This window comes from Cebus imitator, unplaced genomic scaffold, assembly GCF_001604975.1.
Source record: "Cebus imitator isolate Cc_AM_T3 unplaced genomic scaffold, Cebus_imitator-1.0 Scaffold39, whole genome shotgun sequence".
NCBI lineage: Eukaryota > Metazoa > Chordata > Mammalia > Primates > Cebidae > Cebus > Cebus imitator.
This window is the reverse complement of record NW_016107354.1, coordinates 9415632-9437346: the sequence shown is the minus strand read 5'-3', so window position 1 is coordinate 9437346 and position 21715 is coordinate 9415632. Positions and strand designations below refer to the sequence as shown.

Genomic DNA, 21715 nt, shown 5'->3' with positions numbered 1-21715 from the left:
TTTGGTCCAGGGAATTACTAAGCAGGCTGTTTCCAATAATTAAAGTTGAAAGATGAATAAATGATGAAATGTTTAGTTGTATCTTTCAGCTAAAATCCACTTAGCTGTGTTTAAAAGCCACTGGAACCTCAGCTGACTAGCATTAGATCTAGTGATAAGTCTGAATTTTCAACTCATAAAGCTTTCAGCCTTTTCTTTCCATGCAAACCTGTAAGCACCAAAGAGGTCTACAGTCTGGAAGCATTTTAGATATAAGCAAGCAATCACTTTAAACTTTTTCTTGTTGGCGGAGCAAGAAAGCTGGTTGTAGAGTAAACAGAGAACATGAGCTGGTGTGAGGAACTGTAAAATTTATACAGTTAAGAAGAAGCTGGCCCAATTCCCTGACTGGGAGCTGGGAGAGAAGGAAGGGGTTTAGCTCTTCCCCCAACACGCTGCAGTGAGAATCACTTCTCGCTGCGCTGTGAGGATTTGCCCCTTGGTTAATTTACCCCATCTTGTTTGGAGAGAACATTCACTACACAAAGACAGGCACAGAATAGAGTACAAAATACTAGCAGTGCCAGTGCCTGTGTTTGGGGACCAGATGTGGCTAGCATATCTGGTCAAGGAGGTCCAACAGTGAGATCTTAGTACCACTTGGTTCTGCTCCCAATGCAAACAATGTTCTGCAAGTCCTTCAAGTCAGTGTTATCTGATTACTCACATCCAATGGAAGAGCTTCTACAGGTGACGATCTGGGCCTCCCTTGGGCTGGACTTTTTAAACCAGACAAAGTCTTCGGGAATCATTATGCCCACAGATAGGCCTAGAAAAGGTTTACGGACTTGTTCCAAGATGATGTCAGAGCAATGGTATTAAGTGGTGTAGGGGAAGGCAGGTCACAGTATTCTACTGCTCTTTGCAAGTGTGGAATTTGCAAAGAGCAGGGAAGCAAAAAGCAATGAATAAGGAGAAGATGCATAGATGCATTCCTTTCAGAGTTGCTGGAGAGCCCCCACTGTGCTGACCCTAGGCTGAACCACAGCAGATTTTAAGGACAGGATAAGGACTTTATAGAGGCAGGCAATCAAAGCACAGGATGGGAAACAATCTTGAATCAGGTAGGTAGTATGGTCCTCTGTGAGGCAGCATGGTATAATGGATAGGATACAGGCTTTTCCACACACAAGACATTGGAGCAGTCTCAAAACTTCTCTGAGATTCATATTCCTTACCTGTAACTTTGGAATAATGATGAATAATGATTTACAGTTACACCCAACAGTTAACAGCTATACCATTGGGTATAACTGTAAATCTGAAATGGCTTAATGTCCGGCCAGTGCATGTGAGTTTCCTTTCTCATCTTCTCCACTGAACACAGGTACATGAAGGGATTGGACACTGGCATAAAAGAAACATGCCATGGCACAAGAAAGAATCGGATAAATCAAGAAGAAAATAGATGATCAAGGTTAAAGTATCATAGAGAGCTGGACAAAAATCAATATACAAGAGTCTGAGATAAACATTTTCAAAGAGGCAAGATAGGCTTTGGCAAGCAGGGCTCATCATCTCCCTAAGAACATTCCAGAAGAGAAACTACTCAATCCAAGTATCTGTGGCTGGCTGAGGTCTTAGACTTGGAGTGTCTGTGGGCTCCACTCTCTGGGATGAAACATCCCTGGTTTTGGAATAACTAAGACAGTTCTGGGTTTCCCTTGGGTTGTCATGATCAGATTCTTTTCACCGAGTCAGTGGCTAGGTGCTCTTTTGATGGAAGCAGCGTGTTGTTCAAATAGCTGCAGCATTGTGTCAAGCCTTTTGGGACATGGAGAAGGAGTACTTGAGGGCTGTGAGCACAGCTGACATGGCAAAAGAACAGTTTACATATGGCTGTCCAAAAGCCACCACAAACTCAAGTCAGCTCCTGTCCACCCCCAACTACTATCACCTCCACACCCTAGTCAGGAAAGCAACCTGCCCTTGACTAAATCAGAAAACTGAATGGAGACCACGTACTTTTTCCCACCATGCAGACAGAATCTATGTTGACTCTAGTTTAACAATTAGGTTCTATTGTAAATGGGCTTAGACCATTGCTTGCTCCAAAGTAAGCCCCCTCCATCTGACATTTTCAACAAAATTTGGTTCACTGACAAAGGCCGTAATGACTGTGTGGTAACTGGGAAGAAAGAAAAAATGCTAAGCCTGGATTCACACAGGGGGAACCAAAATATCTCTCGGGATGATGAGTACATCCACAAATGGAACTAATTCAGACTGAACTTTTAAGTACAGGAGTTTAAGTGCAGGATTTCAAAGCCAAAGGTGACCACAAGAACCGGAGACACCTGAGCAAAACCTGGGAGGCCACTGGACTTTCTACAAACTGAAAGATGCAGAGCTAGAATGCTCAATCTTACCCGGATCTCAAGGGGCCGGTCGACCTCAGCTGACATCTAGATTACATGCGTATTGATAAAATACGTGAAGTTCAGAAGGTATTCAGAGAAGGAAATGAAGATCTTGGAGGCTGTGAGATGATCAGGAAAGTCCGTGTGTAAACGACCCCAGAGCAAAGGCTGTGTGTAAAAGGAAAGGCTGTGTGTGAAAGGAAAGGCTGTGTGTGAAAGACCCTGGCATATTGAATGGGAATGTGAGTAGGGGATGGGAAAGCAGGGGGCAGAGCATGCCACTCTGAGGAAAACCCTGCAGAAAGTATGGAGGAGAGAAACAGCTGGCGTGTGCTGGGACTCCAGGGACAGAGTGGGAGGAAACAAGCCTAGAGAAGCAGGCAGGGCATGGAAGGGAAGACCTTGTATGTCACGCCACGGGGCCTGGACTTGGTCCTGCCCTCCAGGGATGCAGTGATAACTACGGAGGCTGAGAGTGCAGGCAGAGTTGAAAAGCAGAGTATCTTCTAGTTTACCAGTGGCACAGATCTGAGGCCTCTGGCTAACATTTTGAAATTCATTATTGTTAACATCCTTGTGTATCATGGGAATGTCTATCAACCTCCACTCTGGAAGCTTCTGCCATCTGGAGCATTAGAATCCCTGTTTGCTGAAGAGCTAGGTCTTGGCTCCTGTGGAACAGCTGCAGGTATCACAACAGATGCTGCCTGCTGGGCCTGTCTCACTGAGGCAGCGCAGGGAGAGGAGAGCATGGCAGGTCAACCCTGCACCGTCACAGCACCAGAAAGTCCCAACAGCTCCTTCCCAGGAGGAACTTGACCTCTCATAATCACTCTAGGTCCAAACACAGCTACAAATAAGAGAACACAGATGGGTTCTTTGAAACATACACATGTTGGGTTTTTAAAATATTAAGCTTAAGGGACATTGTGTAAGCAGTGGAGGAACAATCCTGCTGCTGTTAGAGCCTTGGTCATTTTCTCCAATGTGTGCAGAGCCAAGTAAGGAGGGCGGTAAAACTGTCATTCCCAGCATGCTCTGCTCCATGCGATGTACGTGCCAATGACAAAAAGAAAAGCAGTTCTTTCTTTTTGCCTAAAAAAGAAAGCCTAAAACCACTTCAAAGCCTGGGAGCAGAGGATGGCCCCTCCCAGGAAGGATGGCAGCTTGTGTGCACATGCAGGGGTTTGTGGGGGGCGGTCATAATCAGAGATGCTTTTTGCCAGGCAAGATGATTAAATACTAAATCTCTCATTTCCATGGCATCTGTTTTTCAGCCCAGCAGCTGGGCAGAGAGGACCAAACTACTAAGCCCACTGCCTCTTTTCCACAGGATAGTTGCATACAGATCAATTCTGTGGGACTTTCTAGAGGCAGCCTGGTTGCCTCACCTGGCCCAGATGAACCCAAAATACCAACACTGCCATATCTGCACTGATTATAGGTCAGGTGCTAAGGAATGGCTTTATTAATTCATTATTATTTATAATTATTAATTAAATGACTTTATTTAAGCCTCATAATGCTGTGAGCAAGGCAAGATTACCCCATTTGACCAATAAGGAAACCCAGGCTTATGGTGATCAAATCATTTGCCCAGGTAACACCAACAGTAAGTGGTAAGGAGGGGCCTTCACTTAGGTTTAACGACACCTCTTAGCCACTATGTTTCTCTGCCTCCTGCAGGTAAAATAAGCCTCCCTGGGCTCACCAGGGAGGCCAAGCGGCAATAAGAGTGGTCAAAGGCAGAAATAAACGGAGAGCTTTCACCTTTGTATTGATTGCCTTCATACACCCCTTCCCCACATCCAGATTCAAGGTGAGGCTTCTCATCCTTCTCAATATCCCTCGTGCCCATCAAGGTGCTGGGTGCTGGCAGGTGTTTCAACAGTGTTTGGTCTCCAACAAGAGACCTATTTCCAGAGTTCTGGGGGAGGTGGCTCACTCTATCAGAAGGGATAGGGCTACTTCTTTTGGCAACCAAACTTTACTGCTGTGCTTAGTGGTATCTGATCAGCTAAAGTTCTTCATAGGATCCTGCTCAAGGCTGGTGGTAGGGAAATGGGGGTGTAGAGAAGGCAAGGAAGAGCCTTCAAAGGCTTCATTTGAAACAAGGAACCATCCCTTCATTGGCCTTGGCAGAGACAAAAATGAATCTCAAAGAAACCTTAAGTGGGGGATATGACACAAGGGGAAAGCCACATCATTGCTCAGGGTAAACCCAGAAGCACTGTGCCCAGTCCAGCCTCCGGGCAGGGTTGACACGCCCTCATCTTCCAGTGCTTCCTCTCTTCCCACTGCCTCCTTCCATCATCTGGGTCTGAAAACAAATCATTCACGGGATGGGCATGTGCTTCCAATTAGATATTTCCCCAGCTAGCTTCTGTTTTCTCTATCCTACAGGACTGAACACATTGTGGGAATAGGCACTAGATTTCATGTTTCCTTCCAGCTCATCCCTCCCCTTTCCTTTCCTATGTATGTGCATTTGTGTGACATTCAATTTAACTGGGAAAGGACCAGTTTGCCAGAGCAGTGGGTGTCTGTTCTGACTTGGGCTTGGTGTTCTTTGTCAGGGAAAACAGCTACCTTCTCCATGGCTACCAGAAGCAGTGACAAACTAGGTTCCTCCGGTCCCCCTCCATCAAGTCTGGGTAATGTGCTGACTTGCTCTATGGAGAAGCACACTGCTATATGGTTTCTCCCTCACCAGCCAGGCAGAGCCTGAGCTGGGTCTCCCTAAGTGTAAGTACTTTAGAAAACCAAGCTCTAGGCTGGGCGAAGCAGTGGCTCACACCTGTAATCCCAGGGCCCTGGGAGGCCAAAGCAGGAGGATTGCTTGAGCCCAGGAGTTAGAGGCCAGCCTGGGTAACACTGCGAGACCCCACCTCTACCAAAAAAAAAAAAAAAAAAATTAGCTGGGTGTGGAGGCATGTGCCTGTAGTCCTAGATTATATGGGAGGATTGCTTGAGCCCAGGAAGTCAAGGCTGCAGTGAGCTATGACCATGTCACTGCACTCCAGCCTGGGCGACAGAGCGAGCGAGACCCTGTCTCAGAAAAGAAAGAGAACAGAAAAAGGAGGAGAGAAGAGAAGAGGAAGAGAAGAGAGAAAAAAGAGAAAAGAAAACTCTGGCTAGGAAAGGCACCTAGAGGTCCCTAACACATGGGGCAGCAAGCGAGCAGTTATTCAGGATGTATTTGCGATAAATGAAGACAGGTATGAGTATGGATTTCCCATCCCCTTAAATAAGAATTCAATAAAAAATAAATATCAGTCAGAATAAGGAGGAGATTCTACCCCAGCAGCAATTTCTGTTAGGATGCTACAAGGGCAGTGTGAGAGAAAAAGCCAAGAGTAGTGGTTGAAACATAAGATATTAAAAAGCAGCCTCAACAACCACAGAGATACCAGAATTGAAGGAGGGGGAGGAAAGTGTAGCACTGTGGTTATAGTGAGGGTTCTGAGTTAGACCACCTGTGTTCAAATCCTGGTTCATCCACTTTTTCGTGTGTGACCTTGGGTACAATGACCCAACTTCCTAAATATTAGTTTCCTCATCTGTGAAATGGGGATAATGATATGACCTACCTCATGAAACCTGGAGTGAGGATTATATAAGATGACACATTTGAACTTGTGCATTCAATAAATGTTAGCTGTTGATACTTTTAAAATAACAGTAGATATAATGATGCAACGTGGTGTAACTGGCTTTTCCCATACCATAGAATGGGTCCTCATAGGAGGCAGCTGACAGGTCAAAGTCTGAATTAAGAGACTAGCTCATCAACAAGACTATTTTCTATTTCTCAGGTAATGGAGGCAGTCTCCATGGCACCTAAGAGCATCCAGAAACAAAATGAGACATAGCTGCCTTGCTGAATTGTGTCCTCTGCCCAATATGGATTCATGCTCAGGTCTTTATAACTCAAGAGTAAGCCAAACCCACATTAGTAATTTTAGCAACAACAACACAAAGCACAACACACGTAAATGAGATGCAGGTGAGGTAGGATTAGGGCCAGGACGAAGCAGGGAGCAAACTCATCATAAAACCACTATAAAAACTATCTAGAAACTCACCTTTACCTAAATCAGAATGGATTTTGATGACAAAGCCATCAAAGCCAAAAGTCAAGAAAATGCAAAACGTCACGTACACCTCAATCTCACTTACACTCCGTCACTACTCCCTGCACACACTTGCAACAATCCCATGGTCGCTTTCAAAACTCTGCACCATCGGATCATTAGCCAAAGCACGTTTAGTTTTCTGGAACTGCAAACATGAAATGGGGAGAGGATCAAAGGGAAACTCAGCCAGAGCAGAGGAAACAATGGAACAGTGGGTTGGGATTAAACCATGCTTTGCAGGACACAGAGAAAGTCTAACCTAGATATCTTTTTCTGGCCCAGAGTGAAGCGGATGATTTTGCTTTGAGATGAGTCCTTGGATGATGCACTGCATGATAAGAAAGAAAAAAGTGGAAGAGCTGAGTGAGGAGAGAGAAGATACATTAGACACGCAAATCCTAAGGGTCTTCTGACAATGAGGATGCTGCTGTATTTTCCTACTGCCCACTGTTTTCTATGACATGCAGCTTTCTTTCTAGGTCTCACTTTACTCATTTGATAGATTTCCAATGTGAAGAAACTGCTTTTAAGATTATGTAAGAATGCTTGCGGGTATGTATGCCTGTGTGTGTTTCTTTAAACATTAAATGTCTTTCTTGTCTTAAGGCCTTATTCTCAAAATAAGGCCTTAAGGCATGGGGTCCCTAACAAGTAAATAAAGTTTATGCCTTTCTAAAGTACTGAGATGTTTCTATTTCACATGCTTGTTCCACTTGGATGCTTTTCAGATGAATATCCTCAGTATCCCATAAAGGTGACCCAAAACAAGGGGATAGATTTTTGCAAATCTATACCCAGATGTTGCTTGTCTTGGGAATTTTTGCTTTTAGTGCTTTAGAAGTGACAATTTAATGCTTGTTAAACTCAATCGATTTTTTCTTATACTATAAATTGGTACATATGAAGAATTTTAGTTAGGCTTAATAAAGGAAAAAGTTAAACTTATTTACTTTATTTACTGCTTTAACAATAGAAATCTTTATCTTTCTTGCATCCATACATCCTGTATCATGTTCATAGAAGCATCTGAGGTGAGAAATAATTTGTTGGTTTTACTACTCTTAGGGAGTGAAGAGAGAGAGGAGAATGGAGGGAAAAAAAAGTCATTTTCTGGGTTATTCCTTAGTAACTGAATACTGATTATCTGTGTAGAAACAGGTGGAGAAAAAAGCAAGTCCTGGAGACTATGCTCCTCTCCTGGACTCTGGACCAGGAAAGAATTTCACAGGGTGAAATGTGGATTAAGTTCTTGGCCACCATGCCAGTTGTGAGATGAGCTGAAGCAAAGAAGCAAAGTAAACCTCTATGAGGCTGTCACGGAGGATTTGCTCTGATTCCTTCAAGCCAGTGTCTCAGATTTTTCTTTGCCAACTTCCATAACTTCTTTACTAGCAAACTTCATGGAAAGTTGTCGAAGTTTTAGTGCTTTCTACCCCTCAGGAGTGCTGAATCTAGACAGTTTCAAAATAGTTTTTAAGCAGAGTTCTAAAAGAAAAACAAAACAAACCATGTGGGGGTTTGCACCAACATTTGACATTAATAATCAAGGGTCCAAACCACTGCCCTTGGAATTTTGCTTATCAAAGATAGAATCTGGAGACTGAGCCACTGATGTAATTTTATCATTCTTAAATTTATAGCCAGAGTGTTGCTGTGGGAATAGCATATCCCTAGACCTTGAGAACAAGATTATCCTTTGGAAGTAAAACTAGAAAGTATCCGGATCCGGTGAATAAAACCAGCCTCCTGCAGAAGTAACTCAACCTGGGTAAGATGAAGGGTGAGTGAGGACATACAGCAACCCAAAGCCCAGTCCGTGTCACCTGTAGGGTCAGGGGACCATGATGGCAGGACACTTTGTAGCTGGAATAAATGAATGTAAAAATCTGACTCAAGTAAGTTTGGCTCTTGTTCAGGTAAAGCACTCATCAATAGTAGGATGTTTTGGCTTACTGGGAGATGGGTTCTCTGACTGGAATATCTGGTTATTTTAAGACAACAAACACCTACTATGGAAATGGATGCCTCAGGCCAGCAAAGCTCAGTGACACAAACCAGTATTTCTTAATACATGTTCCTTAGAGTGAAATGTTCCATAAAATAAGAAGAATGCTGTTGCCAAGTTTGTAGAATGCTCCTTTCTGTGTCACCACCTGTCTGAACATCCATAATGCATACCTGCTCTCCTGGGCTTCCACATCTCAAAGAATAATACCATCACTTACTTAACTGTTCAAACCAGGAATCTAGGCTTTATCTGTTATTCCTCTCTTTCCATCACTCCAGAGAGTTAATCTGTTTGCAGGCCTCTTAGCTCAACTCCCTAAGGATTCAGAATTGGTCCATCTCCATTTCTGCTTCTATTACCTTGACACAACTCATCTATAGTATTGCAAAGTCCTCTCAACTGGCATCCTTCCTTCCATTCTTGTCTTCCACAATCTCCTCCAAAGAGAAGCAAAGGTGAATTTTTAAAACTGCCAATCAGATCAACTCTTTCTACTACTTTAAGACTTCCCATGGCTTCCTGTCATCCTTAGAATGGAGTCCAAACCCTATCCAGTTTAGCTGGTACTCTATGATGGGTCCTGAGTGCCATAGCAATGCACAACTCCAGGGACCACAGGTCTCGCTGTCATCCACATAAATGGTAGCAGCCCTCTCTCCTTCCAAACTACCTTATCACTGGTTCCTCTCCTCCCCTACTAAGCTGTAATAGCCTTGTTTATGCTCTTCTAACACAACAAGCTTACTTTTCATGTCTCAAGAGAGATTTCCTATCAACCAAACCTAAATTAGCAGCCCAGCCCCTCTGAATCCCATCATCTTATTGTAGTACTGATCACTATCTGATAGCCTCCTTCCCTGTTCATGTGCTTCTGTGCCTGTCTCCTCTAGGAGCATGAATAGCAGGCACCATGGCAGTCCCATTCATTTTTGACTTCCAAGGGCCTAGAACAGTGCCTGGCACATGGGAGACTTAATACCAATTAAATTAACAGATGCATATTGGCAGATTCAAGGATCTGAGTAGACCTACGATAACAGCCATATAACAATTTAACCCCAATTATCTTCCAATATTTCCCCCCACACAACTCTTCTCCTGCAATATGACCCAAGTTAACATCCCAGGGAATAAGCACTCTGCAGAATGCAGTTTGGGAAATGATGCCTGATCATTTAAATCATCCATGTCCATCAGGGAAGCTGTGACTGGGAGTGACTCCCACTCAGGCAGTTCTCCAGGGAAGGGTTTAGCAACTGGCTGCTAGGCTGTCTGTTCCTCATTGCTAGTCCAGGCGTCTCTCCCATCCCACAAATTTCCATAATGCAAACTGGATATAATTAGATAATTAATTAGGGGGCCTGATTTACATTGCACCCATCACTGCTGGTTTTAACACCATCACAATTGGGAAACTTCTCATGAGAAAAAAAGAAGGCTATAACTGTCTATAAGGCAACAGCTGTGTTTGAGCAGCTTTGTGCTCTGCCCAACTACAATGAGTAATAAAATGTATATCAAGGTGTGTGAGAAGCCTTACCATTATTAATTCTGGTGCTTTGGGGGAATGGAAAGAAAAGGCCATAACTCTTCAGCACACACTGGATGAATTCAAGCAATCAATCTGATCAGTGACATTTAGGGTTTAGAGCTGAAGACTTCTGGCTTAAAAGAAAACAGTATGAACTCTTCTGCAGAACTTGACCTCAAGTCAAAAACCTTCTAGTGCCTAAAATCTTCCTGTTTTTACTGCCATTTAGACAAAAGTTTTACAGGGTGGTATTTTGCAGTTGTTTAGACATGCAACTATTTCCATTGTACCACAGTAGATGGTAAATACAGAGGCAATCGGCTTGTACCTGGTGAGTCTGACTGGCAAACATGTCTCTCTGGGAACAAAATCCAGGCCCTAACCCTGCAGATCACTCCTGCATGGTGGGACTCTTCCCATTTTAGTTCAACACAACACAATCACATTTAATGGTAATTGCTCCCATTAGGCAATGCTGCCCTGCTCAAGACGGATGGCTGCCTCCTTTGCCACCTTTCTTCGGTGCCCTCTATCTTTCTGTTCTGGCAAAGGAGAGGCATCCAATGGACTAGAACTTTTACCTCCACTAAGTAAAACTACTCTCATGTATAATATTGAACATTTGGCTTGTAGGCAAACACACAAAAGGGGTTTGAAGTTTATTTTAGGGGCTGTTTATTGCTATCAGCATGTGTGTAATAGTCCAGAGTAATAGCAGGAGCAGCTAATTAGCTTTGGCTGCTGGCAATTCTGACCTATAAAAGTATACATCTCTGCCAGACACAAGAAGGGCTCCTCACTGCATCCATTTCAAGGCCATGCTAACTCCCCACTAACCACCAATAGCGCTCAGCACTGAAGAAGCGCAAATGAAAAACCCATACAGGATAGCCTAGAGATTGGTCTAAGCGGAGGCAGGTGCCTAAAAATCAAAACCATCAGTTGGCAAGGAGCCCCACCTGGACTGCATTTCAGCTTGTGCTTTTGACTGCTGATGTGGCCCGGGCTGGTGAGGCTGGCACGGGGCTTGGGGAGCGGCTGGCACCTGCTGCTGAGGAGTGCCAGCCTGGCACTGGGAGGGGGCCCCGGCCACGTGGGACACAGCGGGCGGCAGAGGTGAGGAGAGGTGCTGCTTCTGGGGCTGCTGCTGCTGCTGCTTGTATCGGGAGAGGCTGAAGAAGAGGCCTAGAATGGCCTTGAGGTTTCCATTCCTGATCTCTGCAAGACAATAAAGAGACTCTTGTCAGATGGGGAGCCCTTCTTCCTGTTCAACGGGCTGTTTCAGCCTGCACGTGAGTTTAATTTCTTTAGGATAACAGGCTTCTCGAACACTTCATTGGTATCACAGTCAACTGAAATCGGGCCTAAACCACAAAGAAATTAGCTTATTCTCGCCATTAGTATTAGAGTGGATACACAAGGCAAGTTGCAACTGGATGTCTGGTAGGTGCCAAGAGGAAATTCTCAGTAAGGACACCACTGAAAAAGCAAGCGTCTCCAGCAAGACTGTGCTTGTTACACAGGCAGAGGATGGAGGCCCTCTGGCACTGGGGGAAGCTCCTGGGTCCTCACATTGCACTTGGCTTCTGCCAAGTCCACGTTCTAAGCTTCAAGCCACAGAGTGTGCCAGGTGGCTGCTGTCCCACTCCATGACCCATGCTCTGCTTTCCCCAGCCATCCTACTCTCAAATATGTGGCTCTGTGTCGCTCATCTGCTGAATAAATAATAGGCTATAAGCACTTGCTTCCGTAATGGACTCACACAAAATATTCCCTACATTAAAAGAAATTAGAACAGAGTGGGAATCAATTTTTGTTTATACTCCAGACAGTATTTTTCAACGTTAAAATGCATTTGCTTCAAGGCATGCATAAAGAGTTGCAGAGGAGAATAAAATATTTATTCACAGGCAAAGGCTACAGCTCGTGAGGGGCTTCTCCTTGGGTGATCCCTCCTTTCTATGCAGTTAATACTAGATGCAGATGGCCAGAGTCTGAGCAGACCCTGAGAGTGAAGTTCTAGGGCCACCCAGCATGAGGGACAGAGGAGAAGGAACCTTGGGGGCAAACATACTTGGCCCTCTCTGCTTTCCTATCACCCTAGAATAAGTTTTTCTTAACTGAGAAGGGGGGAAAGACAGATGGGAAGCAAAAAATCTTCAAAAGCCTTGTTAGAGGGGTAGGTAATGCACACTTAACAGGTTAGCCCTGGGCTGGGAAAGGGGCTGCTAGTGGAGGAAAAAGTTTCCTCCAAGGCCCAGTTGAGAGGCAGAAGGTATGAACGGAGTCCTTTCAGAAGCAAACTCCATTCCATACAGAGGAGGAAGGGCTCCCTGCCAGTGCCTTCACCCGGTGTGATTTGCTGATTAGGTCAGGCTGAGTTACTTCCCCTCGGAGCATCCCTATCTCCAGGCTCCAAAGAAACTGACAATACAAACCTCTAGAATCCAGTCTTCATACCCTACTTTGGAAGCTAGCAGATTCTGATCACAAGACAAAGTAGACAAGAGCGTAGCATTTGGAAAACCTAAGCCGTGAGTTTCAATCTGTATTCTTATCACTTACTAGCTATGCAATCCCAGACAAGTCACTTAATCTCTCTGGGCCTCAGTTAAAGGGCAATACTGACACCACTCTGCCCCACTGCACAAGGTTGTTTTGCAGAACAAATGAGAACATTTAGGTAAAAGCACTCTTTAAACAGTGAAGTCCTTCACTTGTCTTGGTAATAACCAATATGACTATAGCCCCAGAATATCGAATGCAATTCTCATACAGCTCCAGCTTCATAACTTAAAAATGACAGTTTTTACTATGGTGACCTTTTAATCTACTGTGCTAACTATGATACTTTTGAGAATGAAAGCCAGGGAGTCAGGAGCTCTTAATTATATCAGGACCACAGTTGGTAGCCAGGACTGACGTGGACAAGTTAGGATGTAAAATGACTGCTTATAAACCACTCTGTGTGATGTGTGCAGCAGAGAAAGGTTCAAGGAGTAGTCCAGCCCCTCTGTCTCTTTTGGTAATTCAGCTTTAACCCTTCAGCCATGCTTCCTTCTTCACAGTAAGGAAACCAAACGAGAGGCACACACCTGTAGCATATTCCACTTCTGCTTCCAAACGTTCTCAGTGATACATGAGAATTAGAGTGTGCGGCTTGGATGAAATAATTCAGTTGGCTACTCACTTTACTTACGGGAAAAGAAAGGCCCATAAAGTGAAATGACATATCGATAGTCACCCAACTGGGCAGTGACAAGAGCTAGGGACAAAAATCAAGATAAGCCAATCAAGGGCTGACATGCATGTTAGTGCCTATTAAACTTAAGAAAACAATTTCCCCTCAAAACTGAATTCACCATAGGGAGAAAGTACTGCTAATTATGGGGATAGGAGAAAGCTATGTAAGATTTATTTTTAGTGCCTTGTACAGTTATCAGGTCATATAGTTTATAACAATAAGAGCTACTATTATTAACCAGTGTGTATCAGGCTAAGCTCTTTAAATGCATGATCTCATTTAATCCTTACAACATGGGAAGTGAGTAGCATTATCCCTCTTTCACATAAGGAGAAACAGAAACTCAGAAAGGTTTTATGACTTCTCTAAGGTAATAAACACTGGAGCTGGGATTTGAATCTAGTTTTCTGACTCAGGGTTCAGTTTCCTAGTACTGTATAACCTTACTTGTATACCCATCATGTTTTATTAAGCTAGCTGGTGGGCATTTAAGTATTCTTGATTTTTCTGGGATTTCAAGCATTCCATAATGCATTTTTTCTTAACCATGCAAGAAAAGACAAGAGGAGAGAAACTAACAATTCAGCATACCTGAGGGGTTAGGGGTTGTCCACTGCAAAAACAAAAAGTAGGCACACTCGCATCAGCACCCTCCATAACCTACCAGCCCAATCCTAGTACAGACAAATGGAGCCAGTCTTATATTCTCTTCCTACCGTGGTCATTTAGTTATTTACTGCTCAGAATGGCCACTGTTCTCTAAAACATTTGTTCATTGGTCAGAGACTATAGTACTCCTCCAATAAATATACTTCCTTTTAGGAGGCAGCATTTTTATAACAAAAATCTTTCATATTTGAAGCAAGAAAAACTTGTGGTTAAATCTCTACAGTCCATCATTTATACACTTTGAGATTTTACAGGATTCAATCTCTCTGAGCCTCAGTTTTCTTCTTCAAAATGGGCATATGTCCTACCGTACCTTTCCTATAGGATTGTTATGGGAATTAATTGAAGATAATGAGAAAATGAGTACATCTAGGATACTGCCTGACCCTGTACTTCCCTTTTTGGCTGAGAAAATGTGGCCATTCTATCTGCAGCCTCCTTAGAACCCACTACAGAGCTCTTCACCCAAAGTAAGCCGAAGAAGTGGTCCATTCTCTCTGCTCATCCCCTGTATGCCACAGTCACTGGTGTCCAGAAAGGAAAATCATGAATGATCCAACATTACCGAAAACTCAATGGTAATCTTTCTGGTTTTTAAAGCAGTTTTACTGAGGTAAAATTTCATCAATTTAAGCGTACAATGTAATGATATTTAGTAAATTTAGCAAATTCTAGATTTAGAGTATTTCTATCCTAAAAAGATTCCTCATGCTCATTTATAATCAATCCCCAAACCCACTCCCAGGCAACCACTAATCTGCTTTCTGTTTCTACAGATTTGCCTTTTCTGGACATTTCACATAAATAGAATCATGCAATATAGATGGTCACTGACTTGCGATGGTTTTAATTATAATTTTTCACCTTCACTATGGTGTGAAAGCAATAGGCACTCGGTAGAAACTGTATTTCAAGTATCCATACGTCCATTGTGTTTTTCACTTTCAGTATGGTGTTCAATAAATTATATAACATATTCAACACCTTATTATAAAACAGGCTGTGCATTAGATGATTTTGCCCAACTGTAGCCTAATCTAAATGCTCTGAGCACATATATGTAAGGTAGGCTAGGCTGAGCTATGATGTTCAGTAGGTAAGATGTATTAAATGCATTTATTTTCAACTTAACGATGGATTCCTCAGGACATAACCCCATGGCTCATTAAGGAGCATCTGTATATCATTTTATGCATCTGCTTTTTGTTTTTTGTTGCTTTTTTGAGACTGAGTCTCACTCTGTTATCCAGGCTGGAGTGCAGTGGCACGATCCCAGCTCACTGAAACCTCCGCCTCCCGAGTTCAAGTGACTCTCCTGCCTCAGCAGGCATGCACCACCATGCCCAGCTAATTTTGTATTTTCAGTAGAGATAGCGTTTCACCACGTTGGCCAGGCTGGTCTCAAACTCTTGACCTCAGGTGATCTGCCCACCTCAGCTACCCAAAGTGCTGGGATTACAGGCATGAGCCACTGTGCCCAGCCTGTATCTGGCTTCTTTTACTTAACATAATGTTTCAAGGTTCATCCATGTTAGAGCATTTGTCAGTCTTTATAGTCCTGTCATTTAGATACATCCTATTTTGTTTATCTATTCACCAATTGATGGACATTATAACTATTTAATTTTCTTTTCAGATTACAAAAACTCCAGCGTGCTGAATGTGCTGACAGCCACACAGTTTCTGCCATGGGTGGTCTATAACACACATTATCCAAAATAGCTAGAATTATATTCTTTCCATATTTCCAAATGGTATTTGTCTGTGTTTCGTGAGGCTTGATAAGCCAGCTCCACAGGAAGCCTAAAAAAAAAAAAAAACCCAAAGCCCCACAAGAATGTTTCCCTCATGCCATTCCTCAAGGCTTTGGAAAGGGAGTTATTATTTTGTAGCTGATTAACCTCACCCTCTGGACTTCCAGAGAAGGAAAAACATGTATATCTAAAGAGAACTGATATACAGTTGCCCAAGGAGACACTAGCCAGCTGTGGCTAAACCAGAACTGGAGCCCTGTTCTTTTTCTTCCTGTGGCCACTCTTGTGGCAACCAAAAAGCAAACTGCATGGGCCATATTCTCATATTCCAATTTCCATTTGAATTAGTATTGCCTTGACTCCACTTTCTCTGGGTTCTAACCACTTTCTTCCTATTGGCTGGCCCTAGTCTGCATAGATCCTGTGGGTAATGTCAGGCATGAAGGGTAAGATAAATAGGAATTATTTTATTTCAACATTTTTAAAGAGAAACTTTAGGCTTGGTTTACAACGGCACAAGTGCTGAAATAATCTAATACAAAGAAACCTGCTTTGTAGGGTATAAGGGATTCAAAGCCAAAGGGAGGGCTGTGCAGACTGCAGAGCTGCAGAACTCCTATTCAATTCCCTTGAGCCACGGTTGTGTGATGCTCACCCAGCTGATCAACGGCTATAGGTTCTGCAGCATTGTCCCTGCAGTTGGGGCAAATGCATAACTGGCATTCACCACTTAACTTGCCCACCACTTGTCAGCGCTCTGTGGTCTTGCTGCTCGCCAAGCCTGCCAATGACTCTACCCATAGCAGAAGTGGGATGATAGGATGGGGGCAGAGCCTATGGGACCCCTTCTGCTAAGAAGCAGAAACTGAGGGTCCCAGGCAATGCCATACTCAGGTGATACAGGTAGGAGGAAATGGAAACATTCCATCTGCCGCTTTCACCCTACGGTACAGAAACACCTCCTACTTTCCAGCTTGGGATGAAAGGAGGAGCAAACTCAGTACCTAGCTCTCTGGACATCAGGGCAGCAAACCCAGGATTGAGCTAATCAATCAGCAACTGGTTTCACTTCAAAGCATACACTGCTTCCACCTGGAAGGATGTTCCTACTTTTGTCGATCCAATGTCTGTAAGGTTGCCCCCATCATATTAATATTATCTATGCCTGATCTTCTATCTAGATTTCCTTTCAGCTTCCTTTCCTGTCTGGCAAATGCCTACTCATCCCACGAAACTCTGGAGGGAAACATCACCACCTCTATGTAGCTCCACTGAGAGCCCCAGGAAAAGTTGATTTGCTTTCTTTTGGTCACCACTGGATCCTGTGCTTACCACTAACACAGCTCTCTCTTATTAACTGGAATCAAGGTTAGTTTAATATGACTGACTTGATCACTGGTGTACCCCAGTACCTAGCACTGTCCCTGGCATATGAAATGTGCCCAGAAAACGCTTGCTGAACTAGACAGAATGTGCCTTACTCCCGAACCTCCTCTTCTCCATTGCAGGAGGATGGGCTCAGGGCCAGACAGCACAAACCCCAGGTGTTCTCAAAACGGCCAGAGATAAAGGCCATCCTTCCTCACAGGGGCAGGCTTACAGATGGCTGTGACAGGTGGTGTGTTCTGGGGAAGGGTTGGTGGGGGGTCTTGATCATCATCCCAGGGCAAAGGAAGGCCCAAGCTCACAGGACTCTGGCAAGTCTCCAAGAGCAAATAGATGGGTTCAATCTTCAGGAACACTGATGGGGCAGAGAGGCCTAGTCCAGGGAAGTTCCCCAAACTAGCAGCACCTCCACGGGGCTCACTCGGGCCTGCAGCCTCTGCCCCCAAGCATTCGCCGTCGTCTGTACCCTGGAACAAAGGCTCCCTATGGTTCTCTAGTAGGCAGGTCGGGGCAGGCCTGAGCTGCTGAAATGCTTTGAGGACAGGTGCATACATCCTCCTGAGTGCAAACCCAGCTTTAGTCACTGGGAAAGGGTGGAGATGTATCTATGGGGCCTTCCAACCGCTGATGTTTTTTCATCAGAGAAGGAGCCTCAGGGCACTCAGTCATCTTCAAAAGGAAAACAAAAAGCATTAAATCCACATTACTGTTTAATACACCACACTGCTTTTCTAGTAGTTATGCAGGTGGATAGAAACTTAGGCAGTGGTGTATGGTAACAAACACCAGGCCTTTGAATCAGCAGATGCGGGTGGCTTAGCCACTGCTGACCTTGTGGGCCTCCTTTTTTTAAATATGCAGCTTATTATTCTCTTTGAACCTTGGTTTGCTCATCTGTATGATGGGGATGATACTAATACTGAACCCAAACGGTTGCTGGGAGTACTAAGTAAGATATAAATATGCACAGCACTTAGCTCAGTGACTGACATGTGGTATGCTCTCAATAAATCTATTCCAGTAATTTAACACGTCAAATGAGATATTGCCTATACCCTGAAATTGTGAAAAAGGCCCAATTTGAGGCTAAAAGGCTCTAAGTACCTCTGCTTTTTATAAGTTCGAGGATGTGACAGACATTGGGGCCACTTTCCCAAAGGACTGCAGCAGTTCACAATCAGTCTCACCACTAATATCATCACTCCCATCCTCCAAAAAACTAATATAAGAAGATCTAGATGACAGAATGTCATTTTGGGGAGACAATGTTTGATGATCACGGAGAAAGTATATTTCCTTTCCTTCACCACGGAGGCAAGGCAGCAGAGTCCTTGGGCCCCTTGAAGTCAAGGGAGTGGTTGCTCTGAGAATTGCTCAAAGTGGGAGTTGCTGGCAAGAAAGAGGGTCCGGCATTCTGGTCCCAAATTGGACATTCGCTTAGCAGAGACTTGGCTGATCTGCCCCTTGGCCACCTGAGTAGGGAAAAGAACCAGAGAGAGACTGTCTGGTGGGGGACTGCTGCCAGGTGACAGGAGGCCTTGCAGTTCCACCCACTGCAAGTGGAAAATGGAGCCCACACATTCCTGCTCGTCCTATGGTAGGTATTGGAGGGATCATAAGACTGAGGTGAAAAATCTGGCCAAATCTCACAGAAGACCACCAGTGCCCCGGGAGCTGCATGGGACCAAGTCCTGGTCAGCAGGGCCTGCTGAAGCTACCAGGTAAGACAGTGGCAGTGATGTCTACTGAGGAGGACAGCACCTGCCCCAGAAGCAGCACTCTGCCTCCTCGGTGCTGCCTCAATCCTAGGGGCTCAGGCACAAGAATACGGGAAGGGGAAAGGAGAGAAAGTCTAGCTACCATGCCCCATCTCTCTTCAAACTCCCAAAGCCATTTGCTATGGAGGGAGTGTAGGTAAAGAGCTTTGAGTAGAGTCTGAGATTGACGTTTAAAAATGAACATGACTGAGTCATAAATATGGGCATAAAATAATTGTAATAGCTTGAAGATGACTAAAGAATTATGCATTCTGACCAAAATATCATTAAGTGAGTCTTCACCCAGCAGGAAGGATGGGGGTTTAATATAGCACAGTTAAAGCAGTTATTGAAATACCATAAAACTCCTTCATGGTTATACCATAATGGCTTGATACCACAGCACCCTGGCTGTGGTATGCTCTTCCATGCTCAGGGCCTCCAAGGGTCATCTCAATGTTGAAAAGGGGTAGAGAGCTGAGTGTCTCTCTGCATGATGTGCCTCCATGGGCTGTAACATCTTCTGAAACAATGTTCCAGATAACAAAGAGTTCTAAATCTCATTTCTTTTGCCTTTACATGGCGTGCCTAGATTTTATCCACCTGCTGTCCCAGAAGATACCATGATCATGAGCTCTGAAATCACACAGAACTGGGTGCAAATCCTGGCTCTGCCCTTCTCCAGCTACATGCTTCAGGGATGTCACTCAATCTCTTTAAGCCAACGTTTCTTCATCTGTAAACTGAGGCTGTTATAAACTCCAAATTTAGTTGTGAGAACTGAAGCGAAAACAGATAAGATCTTTCAAAGCACAGCTGGTACTTGTTCACTCAACAAATACTTACTGCATAGATTCTCTAGGCCTTGGGGTACAGAGAGGATGGGGCAGATAGAGAGAGCAAATGAAGCAGGAGTCAGGACAATGAGTAGATTGCTGAGTGGCCAGGGGTCTCCCAGCCAGGCAGGATAAAGCAGGCCTGCGGAGTCTGCATACCTAAGAGGCCCTGCTGCCAAGTACACCTCTGTAAAAGTCCCTGCTGGTGTTCTGCTGGGAGACACAGGCCAGTCCCAGGAGTCCAATCACTCCCAGAAACTAGGAGGAGCATGCCCTGCCACCTACCAGCCAGCACAAGAACTCTCTACCAGGAGGAAATCATGTGCTCCTCTGAATGAGAATCAGCATCTTCCTACTCCCATCAAACCCCCACCCCCAAGCAAAGCATATTCCACATGTCAGCCAGCCCTGATCTCATCCCCATGGATGAAGGTCCGTACCCCAGAGCTGGGGAATCCTCTGGGATTAGAACTGACTACAACTGCTACTGTCATCTCTGGAAGCAATGTGGCCAGGCCTGACTGGGGACACGTCCAGCACATCAGAGTTCCCAATTAGGGAATTCCAACAGGCCCATTCAGAGACACAACACACCCAGGAGACACTAATAGTGCCCATTTATACCACCCACCCCCAATACCAGAAGAAACTACCACTCAGAAACGCAGCCAGGAAAGCCAAGCTTTCACCAGGTAGCAGAGCAAAGGCAAGAAACAGGTCCCAGATGGAATCCATCATGCTTGCAAACTTACCTGCTCCATTCAGCTGATTCCTTTCTCGTTGTTCTCCTCTGCCCCACCCTGACCACCAGAGTCCATGCTAACAGGCATCCTTTCAAAAAGCAATCTTGCTAGGGAAAGGCACTATCATCTGAAGCCCAAACTGCTTTACCTGTTCTGGGAAAACTGGAGGCAGGTGCAGCCTAATGAGCTTGGGAGGATGCCTGGGCCTATGGCAGCTCTGAGCTGGCAGCTGCTTGTATTTACAAACAGGACACAGTGTGAAAGTTTCAGGCTGAGATGTTGTCTGACATGGCTGAGAATTCTGACCAGCCATCTCCAGACCCATAACTAATCTAATAGCAAAATACTGGTGAACACTAATGTGCTAATTAGCCACCAAATTTAAGTTAATTAAAAACTAATCACGATGTAAATATATAGCATTGCATTAATAAATCACATGCTTTTTTTTTTTTTTTTTAAGCAAGAAAAAGTGCTGCTTTCTCTAAAAAAAGTGAGAGATAAGGATTAAGCATTTTTCCCTGGGAACTGTACAGCTGAAATGTGGTGGCAAAGCATGCTCTCTCCCACAGATAAGGCCTGACTTGATAATTAACTGAATTACTAGACGGTTGAATCAAATCAGCATTGTTTAGGCAAGGCTTTCTCAAATAGGACAGCTTCCTCTTCACTATCCCTCAGTTTCTTGCAGAGGTGGCTGGTATGGTTGAATCCACATTCTTGGAGTGAGTCTTTGGAGAGTAATAACATTGGCAACCCCAAGTCTAGGCAAGCACTGAGCAACCTAAAGGAAAACAAAACCAGAGGAGCCCACCAACATCCTTTGTCTTAACGGTGTTAATATCATTCATAAGTAACACGTGGGTATTTCTAATCATGAAGAGGCACCTTCGTGACAAGCGCTCTGACTCACCTTCTGCAGACAGCCCCTGGATGTTTATCCCCTTAGCTGCCAGGAAATTCAAGCAGGCATCTATGTTTTCAATCTAGGGGGGAGAAACAACAATATACACTTAATAAATGTTCAGCTTCTCCAGAGCCATCTCTTATTAGAGAAAACGGACAAACAGAATGCTGTAAAAACGGCCGATGGATGAATGAAAGCAGGATAGGACTCTCCTTTGTCTGTACTTGCACAGGAAAAGGTTACCCAATATCCCAACCACATAGGCCAAAAGTCGAGGCCTTGCATTGCTCACAGCTGCCAAAAATAACCAGGGTGGAATCAGAGCTCTCATCTTGATCACTGTCA

At 44.3% G+C, this 21715-nt stretch overlaps 1 protein-coding gene across 3 annotated transcripts in view; it reads right to left on the bottom strand.

The window, feature by feature from the left end:
* NAV2 (neuron navigator 2) overlaps positions 1-21715 on the bottom strand; it is a 411110-nt gene that overhangs the window by 235105 nt on the left and 154290 nt on the right. For 2 of the 3 annotated variants that reach the window (XM_017525904.2, XM_017525905.2), the window contains exons 4-5: positions 21377-21449; positions 11034-11292 (exon numbers count right to left, since the gene is read on the bottom strand). In XM_017525904.2, coding sequence (XP_017381393.1) covers positions 11034-11292; positions 21377-21449 — 332 coding nt within the window. Of the gene's footprint in view, positions 1-6794; positions 6864-11033; positions 11293-21376; positions 21450-21715 lie in introns of all 3 variants that reach the window. The other variant, XM_017525903.2, reaches the window with a different exon arrangement.